Source organism: Eupeodes corollae, chromosome 1 (assembly GCF_945859685.1).
Source record: "Eupeodes corollae chromosome 1, idEupCoro1.1, whole genome shotgun sequence".
Taxonomy (NCBI): Eukaryota; Metazoa; Arthropoda; class Insecta; order Diptera; family Syrphidae; genus Eupeodes; species Eupeodes corollae.
Window position 1 is genome coordinate 23,761,829 of NC_079147.1, and position 12,970 is coordinate 23,774,798.

Sequence of the window (12,970 nt, forward strand, 5' to 3'; positions counted from 1 at the left end):
AACAAATAAATGGAAGGTAAAGAAGTTTAAAAGCTGTAACAAACAATCTACCAATGATAAAATTCAAGTTACATAAATATACTTATTTTATTTGAAAATAATTCCTCTTGGCACAATATATTGTATCATTTAGTATTCAAACTTCGTCTACTTTTAAAAATATACAGAAATGACGCGATTAAAACAGAAAAAGTCATAAAACTCGCAAAAATACGATGTCAAATTCATTTTGTTTTAATAAATTAGTTAAGTGGCGCCCAACGCTTTTTTGTCTTTTCATTTTTTGTATCTCTGCTAGAGTTAAATAAAATAAAAAAATACTTTTAATTACTTTTGAAGTAATGAAGGCACATTGTGGTTGTCTTTTTATATGATCAGATACAAAAACTAGAAAAGAAGTCATCAATATTACATACACAGCATAAATTGTATCTTTTGGCACAAAATAACACCAAATCACCTCATGAGACACCATAAATTACTTATCTATATGCATAACAGCTGCTTAATATGTCAATTGAAACCAGAATTAACAAACTGCTTGGCGAAAAAAAATAAAATATCAAATTCATTTAACGACCTTAAAGTGGCGCCCAACGTTTTAATTATTTTTTTTTGCTTTTTTTCATTTTTTTCATACGATGGTTTGGTTTGAAGCTATCTTAAGTAGTAAATCACAACAAAAAAATGCTATTTGGCTACATTCTGTCACACCGTTAGTTATAGTTACAAATGCAGAGATCGACGGCTAAAGAGAAACAGAGAGGGAGAAGACAGAGTTTTAAACTGCTTCAAAAAGATTAACATTCAATTTCCAATTTACACCACCAACTAATTCAAGTCAACTTCGACGACTCTATATAATATGACCAACCATGCAACCAACTTATACCACTTCACTTCTTTGGCTGGCTGCATCCAATGGATATAGTATCTTTGTAATTTCTTAAGTCATTTGCATGTTTCCATGTCACCATGCGAAAGTTAGACTCTGGCCCAAAGAGTCACAATTGTATAGCGGCTTTTTTAACATATTTACAAAGTTTGTTTTTGTTGTATTTTTCAACTTCTTTTTGTCGTTCAATATAACGGAGTGGTTGAAGTTGGAGCAGAGTGCTGCTTTCGATGGCAATTTCAGATAAAGTCAACCAGTTTGAAGTGCACTTTTGCTGCTGGTTTTTTTTCTGTACTTTTTGTTGCTTAAAATTGTATACATTATTTATTTATGTGTACAGGTATGTTGTGGGAATACACACAATCTCACCCACAACAATTTTGTGCTTTCTCGCTCTTTCAATTTGCATTATGCACTTCTGTCATTAAAATGTGTATACACACGTTGCACTAAATAATAAAAAAAAAAATGTTGCTGGACTATCACTCTAAACTACACGCACGTATAATCCCAGTGACCCATGGTCGGTTTAATTTATGTGAAATTGTTTGCCCATTAGTAAACATTATCAGTGAGCAAACAAGTAATTGCCATTGGAATATTCATAGTGCAATAAAATATAGAAGAAAAAACCGATTGTCTTCATTAGGTTTACTGCCTTTACAACCAACACCATATAGATACACATTACTGGCTAAAGTTGATTGGATTTTTTCATGTGCGTAATCTAAGGCACATTTCCAATATAGTATCTATTGTAGACATGAATTTGCGTCACAAAAATAATGAGTAAGCTAGGAAAATAGTAAATAAATGTATATACATTTTGCCTGATGCATGCAGTGTATCTATATGTATAAAAATAGTTAAGGTAGCTAGTGGTAAATGTTGGCATGAGCTCAAGTTTGCTTGATTTGTATCTGCAACAACACTATGCTGATGATGAGGCAGTTTCCAAGACTCGTGTGTTTATAAAAATTTGTTTTATATACCTTTTACACTGGCGTGGAATAGAAGGAACTTATAAGAAACCCTTCTTCGTCAAGCCTTTTGCTAATTAAGATTGCAGAATGATTGTTGAGTTATTTTTGTGTATATATACATATTCACATCCATTTTTTTGTTCCTCTTGGTTCTATGTTAAATGAAGCCCAAGACAAAGAGAAATGCTTACTTAATTAGTGATTTGGGTGTATGTACATATATTTAGCTTAAGGCCAAATTCTAGCTCCTGGAAGGTATCATTATTATTTCTTTTTTTATTTAGGAAGCATCCTCATTGAAGTCAATGTGGGTATACTACCTATACATATCTATGATGTATCTTTTGTAATTTTAAAATCGTGGTGGATGTATCTTATAAAACTATTTGTCCTTAGCTGAAGTATAATTTGTTTGGAATTGAGATATAGATAGACATTAATCGGTTAGTTTTTGCGCTGCTCAATTGAAGTCGTGACATTAGATTTACGGTGCACAGCATTCAGTGAATAAACAACTATACAGATGTGGATTAGGTGCAGTGTGGCTGTGCAGTGATGTTGTTATTACAAAATCAAGTTTTTTTGTATGATATTTAAAGTAGGTGAAGCCAGAAAGAGGAAATAAAAATAAAGAAAACACAACAAAAACAATAAAATTCATGTATGCAACATGTTGCTAAACAATTTTGTATGTATAAACATTTTTACTTTTGGTTTTAGGAAATATTTATATCATTTTTAAATTCTATTCAGAGACTAGACAAAGAATTAGTTTGAAGATATCTAGCAACATGTTGCTAAACAAATTTTGGAGTATTTTATTTAGCACAATGCTAAAATCTGCATAGAAGTTTCTTTTTAAGCTGTTTTTTTTCATGAATAGGTACAAATAAAAAAATCGGTGATTTGAGTGCAATATGCAACATGTTGCTAAGCGTATTATATGCAAATCTCATATTTAAGGACAAAAATGAAATACAACTTTGTCAATATGACAGATTTAAAATATCTTAAATACATCAAATTATTTATCAAGGTAATTAAAACATGTTGCGAAACTTGATATATCAAACAATTTCTCCTTGAAGTCACATATTTCTATTAAAAGTAGTTATCAATTAGATATTCTTCTTCTATAAAAACTTTTTAATTCATATGCAAATTAAAAAAAAAATGTAGAAAGAAAAATTTAAATAATCATTTAAGACTGCATCTGTCAAAATAACAGTCACTCATCCCCATCAACATTTTTATTGCTATGTAGTATATGTTTTGTTTTTATACATATTCGTACATTAAACCTCTCAAACACTCTTTTAGCAATTAATATCAATTAAACTTCAAATAATCATGTCTCGTTTGGAATATTTATTAACATATTTAACAGATACGTCATATTAATCATAAATTAAACACAATATCTCCCACTTATTTGTCTTCGTGTATAAGTCTTTCCTTTTTGTGTTGTTGTTTTTTTTTTTGTTTTTTTTTTTTTTTTTATTTTCCTCCTTCGAACCTGACTGACTATAAAGTCTTAATTGCTTGTATATTTTATTATGTGTATCTTATGTATAAAATAAGTGAAAGATACAATATACATCTCTCAATCAAGCGTGACAATGTTGTGATATGAAAATATCGCATATACCATTAAAACAAAACAGCAAAATAACAATAAAACCAATCACAATGCAAAATGAATTAACAAAATAAAAAAAAAAGATCTTAAACATTGTCGTACGTCAATCATTTTATTAAGACATTTTGTTGCCGAAAAAAATAATAAAACAAAAAATCAGACTTAAACTTTAAGCTACAAGTCCCTAAGTAAACCGAAACACCACCAACAGACGCACAATATTTTGTGTTTTTTTTTTGTTTTGTATGATGTATGAGTGAATGTTAAATATATAATCTTGTGTGTCTCAAAATGAGTCTGGCTTTTTAGTTATTTTTGTTTTGTATATTAACTGGTGTACCACACAACAACACACTGTTCTTAGCAATTATTTCATTAAAACGATATAACAGTCAACTGCAGTGACTATTGATAATTTATGGCCTTTTCCGACGGACGTTGTTTAAGTGTATATGTACACTATAATTCTACACCAATGTTAATTAATTCAAACGTGTATTATACATAAAATGTTGAGACGAACAAAAAAAATTAACACAATAAATATATTAAATAGAATAAAAGTTGTTTGTGTACAAACGAAGGAATGAATGGAATAGAATTTGAAAACATGACAAATTTAGAAATGTCAAACAAAAACACGACATTAAAATCAGTTCCAAAAATGAATTCAAAACATGTTTCACATAGATGTTCTTTTGAACTATTAAATGTCAAACACATTCAATAAATAAAATGGTTTTTAAGAACTTTGTTTTGAGTTTCTAAAAAAAAAACTATTATGCAAACAGTGCCGGTAGAAGAATGGAGCCTTGTGGTACCCCATACAATCCTTTCTTCAAATGAATAGCATCTTGTTATATTTAAACGGAATTATGTTGCTAAAATAATATTTAACTTTCTGGTTCGAAATTCTTTTCCCACAAAGATAAAATATGAATCGCATTCGATTATTTAAACAGTGTCGGTACAAAAATGAAGCCTTGTGGTACCCCATATTATTTCCTTCAATTTGAAGTGATATTTAATTTTCTGATCTAAGATTTTGTTCCCATAAAGATAAAATTAAATTCGCAGAATAGTCACCAGTTGTGGTGTTTTTTTAAGTAAGATTTTGTATCTTTTCAGTTGTATTTTGTTTTATTTTTGTTCTTTATTTTTGTATCAACATCCTGTTTTCCATCACAACCAACGCTGCTGACTTCAAACAAAGGTAAATAACTAACAAAAATTCTCCCATCCAAACGTCATAATCATTCCGCCGCGCCGCCTTATTCATTCACCTGTTCTTTTATTTACTATTTATCTAAATGTATATTTGTAGATACATAGATTTTTGTTGTTTTATTTTTTGTTTTATTTTATTATCAACATTTCTTTACGCGCCAAAGAACACCCACTGCATTACATTTGGTTAAATAGAATTGATATCTAAGAACGTAGATCTACTATAATGTATCTTTTTGTGCTTAGTGAATAAAAAAAATGAATCTAAACAATCCTTTTTATGAGTGTGATTGTGCGAAAGAACTAATTATCATATATTTTTGGAAGAGTCAAAAATACAATAATTCCCCCTATTTTTTTTCTATATGAAAATGAACTTGAAACAAAAATATCAAACTATTGTTCTTTTTTTTCTGGGGTAAAAATAAAAACCTATCATGTACTTAATAAATAAATTATAAATCAGCCGACAGGGACAACCCACCATTAAAATTCACCCGTACCCGTTAAATTACTAGCCTCTCTAATTCGTCTAAATACAAAATTACAGGTTTTAGATGCGTCGTGTTTATAGGTAGGTAGGTCTTTAGGTACCCCACACACAAAAAATTCATACAAAAATTAGGGGAATTCTTCAGTCTTCAATTACTTGGCTTGAGGTCCCAAAAAACTAAAAAAAAAAATATAATTAAATGTTCGTCATTATTCTAACCACGAGTTGAAAACCAACAAATTTTTGTAGACAAAAATTAATTAAGCAATGCTCTGCGAAGCATGGAGTCTTGAGTTATTATAACTTAGCTCAATTCTCCACCACCATCGAACGGAACCGCACCGCCTACGTTGACGATTTTGAATGTTTGCTTAGAATAGTTTAGGAGATTGTTTTGTAGAAGATAAATTGTTAAAAAATTCAAATTTATGCAAATTGTTGTGCTATAACGGGGATTGATTATCATTAACATTTAACTATGGGAATTTTGGTTTTATTGAAACCAACAACAAAAAAATGTTCCGTCAACATTGCTTAGATACACATATAAAATCGTGGGACAGATATTTGTATACTAAATCCTTGCCATATAACCGGTCTTTATAGACAGTTTGGTTCATTTAATTTGCAAAACAAAAGTCGAAGATACAAAAGTATCTTTAAGTCTCAACCACGACAAAACCTTCAAACAGATTATTCCATGTCAGGCCAAGCCATCAGGCCAAGTTGAGAGTGTCTTCTCGCATCAGGTAGTCTATAGTCTATACTATACCTAGTCAGTGAGAGATTGAAGGCTAACCTACCTAACCTAAAGAAAGATACACATACCGACCCCTATACTTGATTTATGGAAAAATCGCAAAACTTAAGTTTTAAATCATATTAATTTATAAATCTTTTTCTGTTTTGTTTTTTGTTATTTCTGTTTGTTTTTATATCAAGTTTATAGGAGGTAGCCCACCTACTCGTTATGTCCATGTGGTCATTATAGATACTTTAAACCAGTTTGATTGTCTAGATACTTTTTTTTTCTTTAATTTAATTTTTAAATGGATTTTTGTTTCTATATCTCAAAAGGTAGTAGGTAGATAGATATTATATATTTAAATATTTTGTGAAAAATACAAACATACGTATGTAGGTACCAACAATATGAATATGTAAATTTAGTTGGCAATTAGTTTAGCATAAGCTTTCCTTAATTTGTGTAAATAATATTAGAATTTTTTTTGTTTAAATTTTAATTTTAACCTTAAAAGGAAAGAGAATTATAAATATAGAAATGATGGAATGATGCAAAAGAAAGATAGATTTCTTTTATTTTTGTTGAATTGGAAACATTTGAATAATTTTGATTGTATAACAGAATAAAACAGCAGTTTTATGTTAATGACATGTTTTTTTTTCTTTGGCTTGAACTTTGAAGAATGTTGACAGACATAAAAATATAATTCCAGACACATGTTCCTAATCGGTTTATAGTTTTTTTTTTGAATGATTGTTTTACATTTCTTTGTTCGGAAACATGTGTTGCATTAATGAATAAATTTTACGTGTAAGCTTTTAACAGAAAGACATTTTTTTCATCATCATGTTGCTTACATGGTTTGTTGTTATTTTTGCAACTTAAAATGTTGCAGAAACATTTTATCAAAATGTTCGTTTCGAAAAAAAGACTCATAGAGTATTTGTGTTCTTAAATAGCATTTTTGTGTTGCTTATATGTGTTTTTTATTTAAAGACGTATTTTATAGAATCTGCAACATGTTAAAAAATTGCAATTTTCATGCAACATGTTGCATCGACTTGTATTTTCTAAGAAAACAATATTTTTTTGTTCAAACTTTACCAAACCTTCCTAAGAATCCTGTGGAATTCCCACAACGTTAAAATATCCCCCCTATAGTTCCATTTTAATATTAAAAATTATAAGCCCTTGTGTGTGAATAAATCTAAAGATTTCTTACAAAAACAAAAATTATGAAAATATACTCACTTTTTCTAATTCTAAGAGGTGAAACCGAAGTACTTGTATTGCTTGCACCATCTGAAATAAATTGTAAAAAATATATATTTATTAGTTAATCTGTTAATTTATCATTTCTTAGAAAATTATATACAACAACAAAAAACAACTAAATCATCCAAAAACCTTATCAACATTTTGTTTAACATCTTGAAATTGACCCTGTCACATCCTTTATTAAGATGTTATATGTTTTGCTAAAGCATAACAAGCTCAAGACATTTTAACGACAACTCAGCACCCTAAAAACACATTAAAAATCATGTGTGTCATTTGTAGGTAACTACTCCTTTTTGTACATTGCGTTGAAACCACAACTCAACAAGACAACCCACAAGCAACATGAAATATACATTCATCCGGAGTCAGATACAAGTATAGAACCAATAAAAATAACAAAACACATAAAATGTGATTTGATTTACGACTTCTTCTTATAAATGGTATACAATATACTCGTAGATATATATTTTATGAATGAGTATAAAAATTCAAACAAAACTCATAAAATGTGTCACAACATTATTGAGAAACATTAATGGTTCATGTCTTTGCTTAAAAAAAAAGTTCATGAGTATAAGAGATTTTGTTTTTAATTTTATTACGACAACCTGTTAACAAGAATTAGTTTCACTTCCTCATTTTTTTGTGTTGTATTTTGTTTATCGTGTAACTCAATTGATAGAGCTACATGTGTACATACAGCAGATTGCAACATGTGCTGCAACAAAACCGCATATAACACAGATTAAAGAGTTAATCTAATGAATCATTGTGCGGTGCGGTTTTGTGTACACGCATTTGTACACAAAATTGCTTCACTCAATTTAGATTAGAGGAAAGAGGACAACAAAAAAAATAATAAAATTAACAAAACTCTTCATTGCATCCAAATGCATCCATTGACTCCGGGTAAAATGTATCTGTATCTATGCCATAATAAAATAGCTTTTAATGTGTAATTTTCACCAAGGCTAATGTTGCTAAGTAAACTGCGTGTCGTTTGAGTCATGCAAAAAGAAAAAACAAACAACAATAAAATCAAAACAAAAAAATTAAAAAATACACAAAGTGAATGGAATTAAACATTAAAACAAAACAACAACAACAAAAAGTTGCAAGGAGACAAAAGGCTGACTATATTGTCATATGGTTGAAAAGGCCGATCGACAAGTATTGCTGTATCGCAACAAAAAAAAAAAACTACAGCAAAAATGTTGCCGAGATTCCTGATAGAGACTCATCTGGTTCACAAGTCTTTTGTAGTCGTCGTCGTTGTTGTTGTTGGTTGGAGCAATCTTTTTATATTTGTTGTTGCATTTTCATTGGCATTGTTTTAATGGTAGATTTGGTATGCTTTTGCAAATGTTCAACAATAAAATAACCTAACAACTCTTTTATAGATACATCGTATCTTTTAACTATTTTAGCATCGCTCTGTTGAACCTGCTTTCATATACGATTTATATATGTATCTACGAGTCAGAATGTGAGAAGCTGTATCGGTACCTACGTTATGAAGGTAGGTATAGCAAGTGACCAATAATTGTTGTCACGAATTAAAAATAAAAATGATGTTTCATAGGGGGGTTTCCTTTTTTCTATCTCACATAAATATGCGCGACATTGAACTTCATGCTTTGGAAGGCTCCATTTGATTTTGTTGTTTTTCAGGTCAAGGAGGATATTTTCAGTTTTTTTTTTTTTGTTGATATGTTACAAAAAGTTTAATTGATGTACATTATTTTAATATACTTACAAGTGAATCTACTTCGGGATCCGCTGTGTAGTAGGGTTTTTGTGATCTTATCTGAAATGAAAATTAACAAAAAATTAGTTTTTAAACAATACATTTCTTTGAATATTCATATATAAGTACATAAGCAAGAAATTAAAAACAAATCAAAAACTCAGTTAAATACGAAAAGAGCATAACATTTTTTATACATATTCCTTAACAAGGTAACTTATGGATATACGTTCCACCATTCATTCGAACCTTACAATGAAATGTTCAATAATATCTTTCTATAGATAGGTATACATATGTGTGTAGATACCTACCTACCAAAAACCGATTATAATAAATGTTCATTTCGAACTTGCGGACTCAGCGGGAGGTTAAAATTTTCGCTTTGAGTCTGTCGTTTTTTTTTTACAAAAAAAATCTTGTTTTATCTTTTTTTTTTGAATTTTTAATTTCATATACAAAACAAAAAAAAAGGTGTATCTTTAGCCTTTCTTGATTTGTGAAAGAAAAAGATGTATGTTTTTTTGTTTTGTTGAATGATCATATTACAATATGGGATGTATTCCCCACGCATACAAAACCAATTTATGCAATTTTTTTTTTATTTTAATTTTATTTCGAATTTTATTTTAAGCGCAGCAATATTGAGATTGAGAATGTGTTTTTGATTTTTTTAAATGGAACCCACCTGGATGATGAAGATGATGATGATGAAGAAGTATAGAGGTAGGTAGATACGTAAAAACAAATATAAAAATAAAATGAATAAAATCGAGATGTGTTCTTTAATAACCTCTATAGAAGACGATATTATAATTTTCAATTAGTTGCTTATTTTTTTTTTCTTATTCTTCTTAAGATTTAATATGTGAAGGAATAAAATACTTGCAGAAGTTTATCGGACCAGGAATACAAAAAATGATGATAGTTCGAGGCCAAAAGGTTGTTAAAAAATGGACAGAATGTATAAATATCAAGTTTTTTGCTTTTGACCAATCTATTAATAGACCCTCAGCTTGAGCTGGATACAAGACAAATGTATGAGCCTTGAATCGTAACGGTGCATGGATGATTGACTTAAATTCTTAAGCACTAAGAAGAAGGCAAATCATTGTTATCAAGAAAGTTTCAATTTATCGGAAATTGTTTTCCATTATTTGGGGGCTCAACCCGGATAAAAGGGAGTTTTAAAATATTTCAGGATGAATTTAAATTAATATAAGTGACTTAATTTGAAAGATAGAGTCACGATGGATAAGATTTAATAATTGTGAACAAGAATGCAATATAATTGCTTTTAGTACTTCAGAAATAAACGGATTCTTTGAATTTGTTTCAGAATAGATAATTAATTTTTTGACACTGATTATTTGGGGGCTCAAGCTGGATGAAAGGAGTTTTAAAATATTTCAGGATAAATTTATCAGGTGACTTATTTCCACAGCTGAACTCAATTTGAAAGATAGATTAATGGAGAAGACTCATCAATTGTGAACAAGAATGCTGGGAGATTCATCATATTCACAACAAGAATTTCGTACGTGATTGTTAAACAATGTTTATGACTTAAACCAAGCAAGATAAACAAAGATACAGTCTAGTTGATTTCCTGTATTTTTTGTTGCTGTTTTTATTTATTATTTAAAAACCCATAGTTTTTTTTTCTGTGTCTCAAAAAAAAAATGTTCTTATTAGTTCTTACCCACTTGTGTTACCACCCAAGCAGAACTAAATAAAACCACACACGCATACTTCTCACACCATGCGTCGTTTCGTTCTTAAATCACATTTTTTTTCTGTTAACCAACCAGAAACAACAACAGCAACAACACAAAAATCCTTTCCTCTATACAACTTCTATAATCACCCTGAAAACCCAGCAGGGAATCTGAAAAACTTATCACACAATAATATAATGACTGAATTTCTTAGCTAAATATTAAAAAGAATGAATGAACACAACAGCCATAACAAGAAGATACTTTTTTAAGTGTCATTTAAAAATAAAAACTGCCTTGAAAAACCTCAAATAATAAAAATTAAAAAAAAAAAAAAAAACAGATAGCATACTGAGAATTGAGCATCCAGGATTGAATGTTCCCAAATACTTAATGTGAGAGCGTATATCCGTATATTATAGTTCCAACAATTTTATGACTTTTTGTTCAGATTACTCATCCATCATTAATTTGTATCTTCTTGGATGATGATGAATGCAGAATTATCTTAAAGATATATTTGTTATGGTTTTAGGAAGATGAGATTGTGCATTTGGTAAAGGTTTTATAGTTTTTTCTTTGTGGTTTTGGGATTTTGCGAGAAAGGTCTCAAAATAAACACACAAAAGTATCTTTTACTTAAGAATTTGTATCTATTGATTGAAAAAAGTATTTTTAAACTTAAAAAATGTCCGTCTATCATTCTAAGGGCGAATTTCAAATAAACCACACACTCAAAAAAACCTTAAAGACCACAAAAAATATGTTATATAGATATTCACATACATATATCCCGCATGATCAGTATAATAATTTACAAAAAAAAAAGAACCAAAATCTAAATTAGCAAAGCACGCGCATCTCACTCGCTCAAAATGGGGCTGGGCACATCAATCATCTTGTCAAAGTCACTCTATACGAAACTCACTCTCAAGAACCGATGATTATAAGGTTTGTCTGCTGGGATGGAATAATGATGGTTATAGGTTAAGTCGAAAAGTGGGGATCTTTGATTATGGGGATTGAAAATGGATAAATGCCCAGATGTATAATATAGATGAATGGATGGTTGGATGGAATTTTTGTTTTCTGTTATGTTGTTGCAAGAAGGCGATACTATGGGGTCCTGAGAAAACGCCCTAACATGACCCCTTCGAACATATATAAGTTGGTATGTATGATGAACTAACAACCGATCATTATAAATCTGGCTAAAGAATAAATATAGGTATCTTTATGGAATATTGAAGAAGAAGATACATCTAAACTTGTTTTTGGACAGATGTACGAGAATACGTGTTTTACCTGTGTTTTAACCTTAAACCTGTGCGCCATATTGTTTTCCTTTAAAAAAAAAAAGTGATCGGATTTGAAGTTCAAATTCTCTATACGCCGCTGCTTACAATGGCGTATCTTAAATGCACAAGCGTAAAATTCATTTTCTCAATTTCAAAGATATACAAAATTTCACAAAAGTGCAATTATTTAAAACATTGCAAATTGAGTGAGAGATAGAGAGAGTGCATTTTGTGTGTGTAAAGCGTAGTCAACGTCGTCGTTGTCGTTGTCTACCAACTGAGTGACGCGCAAACCATATAATTTTTAATGTGGCTGCAAGAAGAGGTTTTTAAAATCGAATAAATCATTGTAACAAGTAAATTCACAGCATGAGACATGGCTATAAATAAACACCCGCTCTTACTTTACACAAAAAAAAAAAAAAAAAAACAAGCATCATCTTAAAAATAAAAAAAAACTTAGAATATTAAAAATACACCCAAAAAGAATTTATACACGAAGTGACACACCGAGAAATACACTTTCTCCCCCAAAATGTTCTTTCTAAGAAGAATTAATGTATTTTTCTATAATTTATTTTTATTTGATTCTCCTGCAAGATTAAAAATATATAAAAAAAAAAAAACAAAAGAAAGAAAGTGTGAATAGTATCTAAGTATTTATCTATCTGTATCTTTGTATCTTATAGTTTTTAAAATGAGTGAAGTTTTACGATTTATCCACACAGGATTCGCATTTTTTTTCTATAGCTCTTAGCTCTTTGCCATCATGCATCAACATCAACATCAGCATCAACCATTCAAAAGAGAAAAGAGCTATTTTCATAAAGTATCTATAAATGAACATCGACAAACGCACAAATTTATATATGTATCTTTTTGTATATACATACATATGCTGATGTATCTTAAGATGATTTAAATTTAGATATTGATAAAGA

At 29.5% G+C, this 12,970-nt stretch overlaps 1 protein-coding gene across 2 annotated transcripts in view; it reads right to left on the reverse strand.

Moving 5' to 3' along the window:
- Positions 1 to 12,970, reverse strand: part of LOC129953776 (homeobox protein homothorax) — a 332,104-nt gene that overhangs the window by 273,231 nt on the left and 45,903 nt on the right. For both annotated transcript variants that reach the window (XM_056067233.1, XM_056067234.1), the window contains exons 4-5: positions 9,023 to 9,073; positions 7,234 to 7,284 (exon numbers count right to left, since the gene is read on the reverse strand). In XM_056067233.1, the coding sequence (XP_055923208.1) occupies positions 7,234 to 7,284; positions 9,023 to 9,073 (102 nt within the window). The remainder of the gene's footprint in view (positions 1 to 7,233; positions 7,285 to 9,022; positions 9,074 to 12,970) is intronic.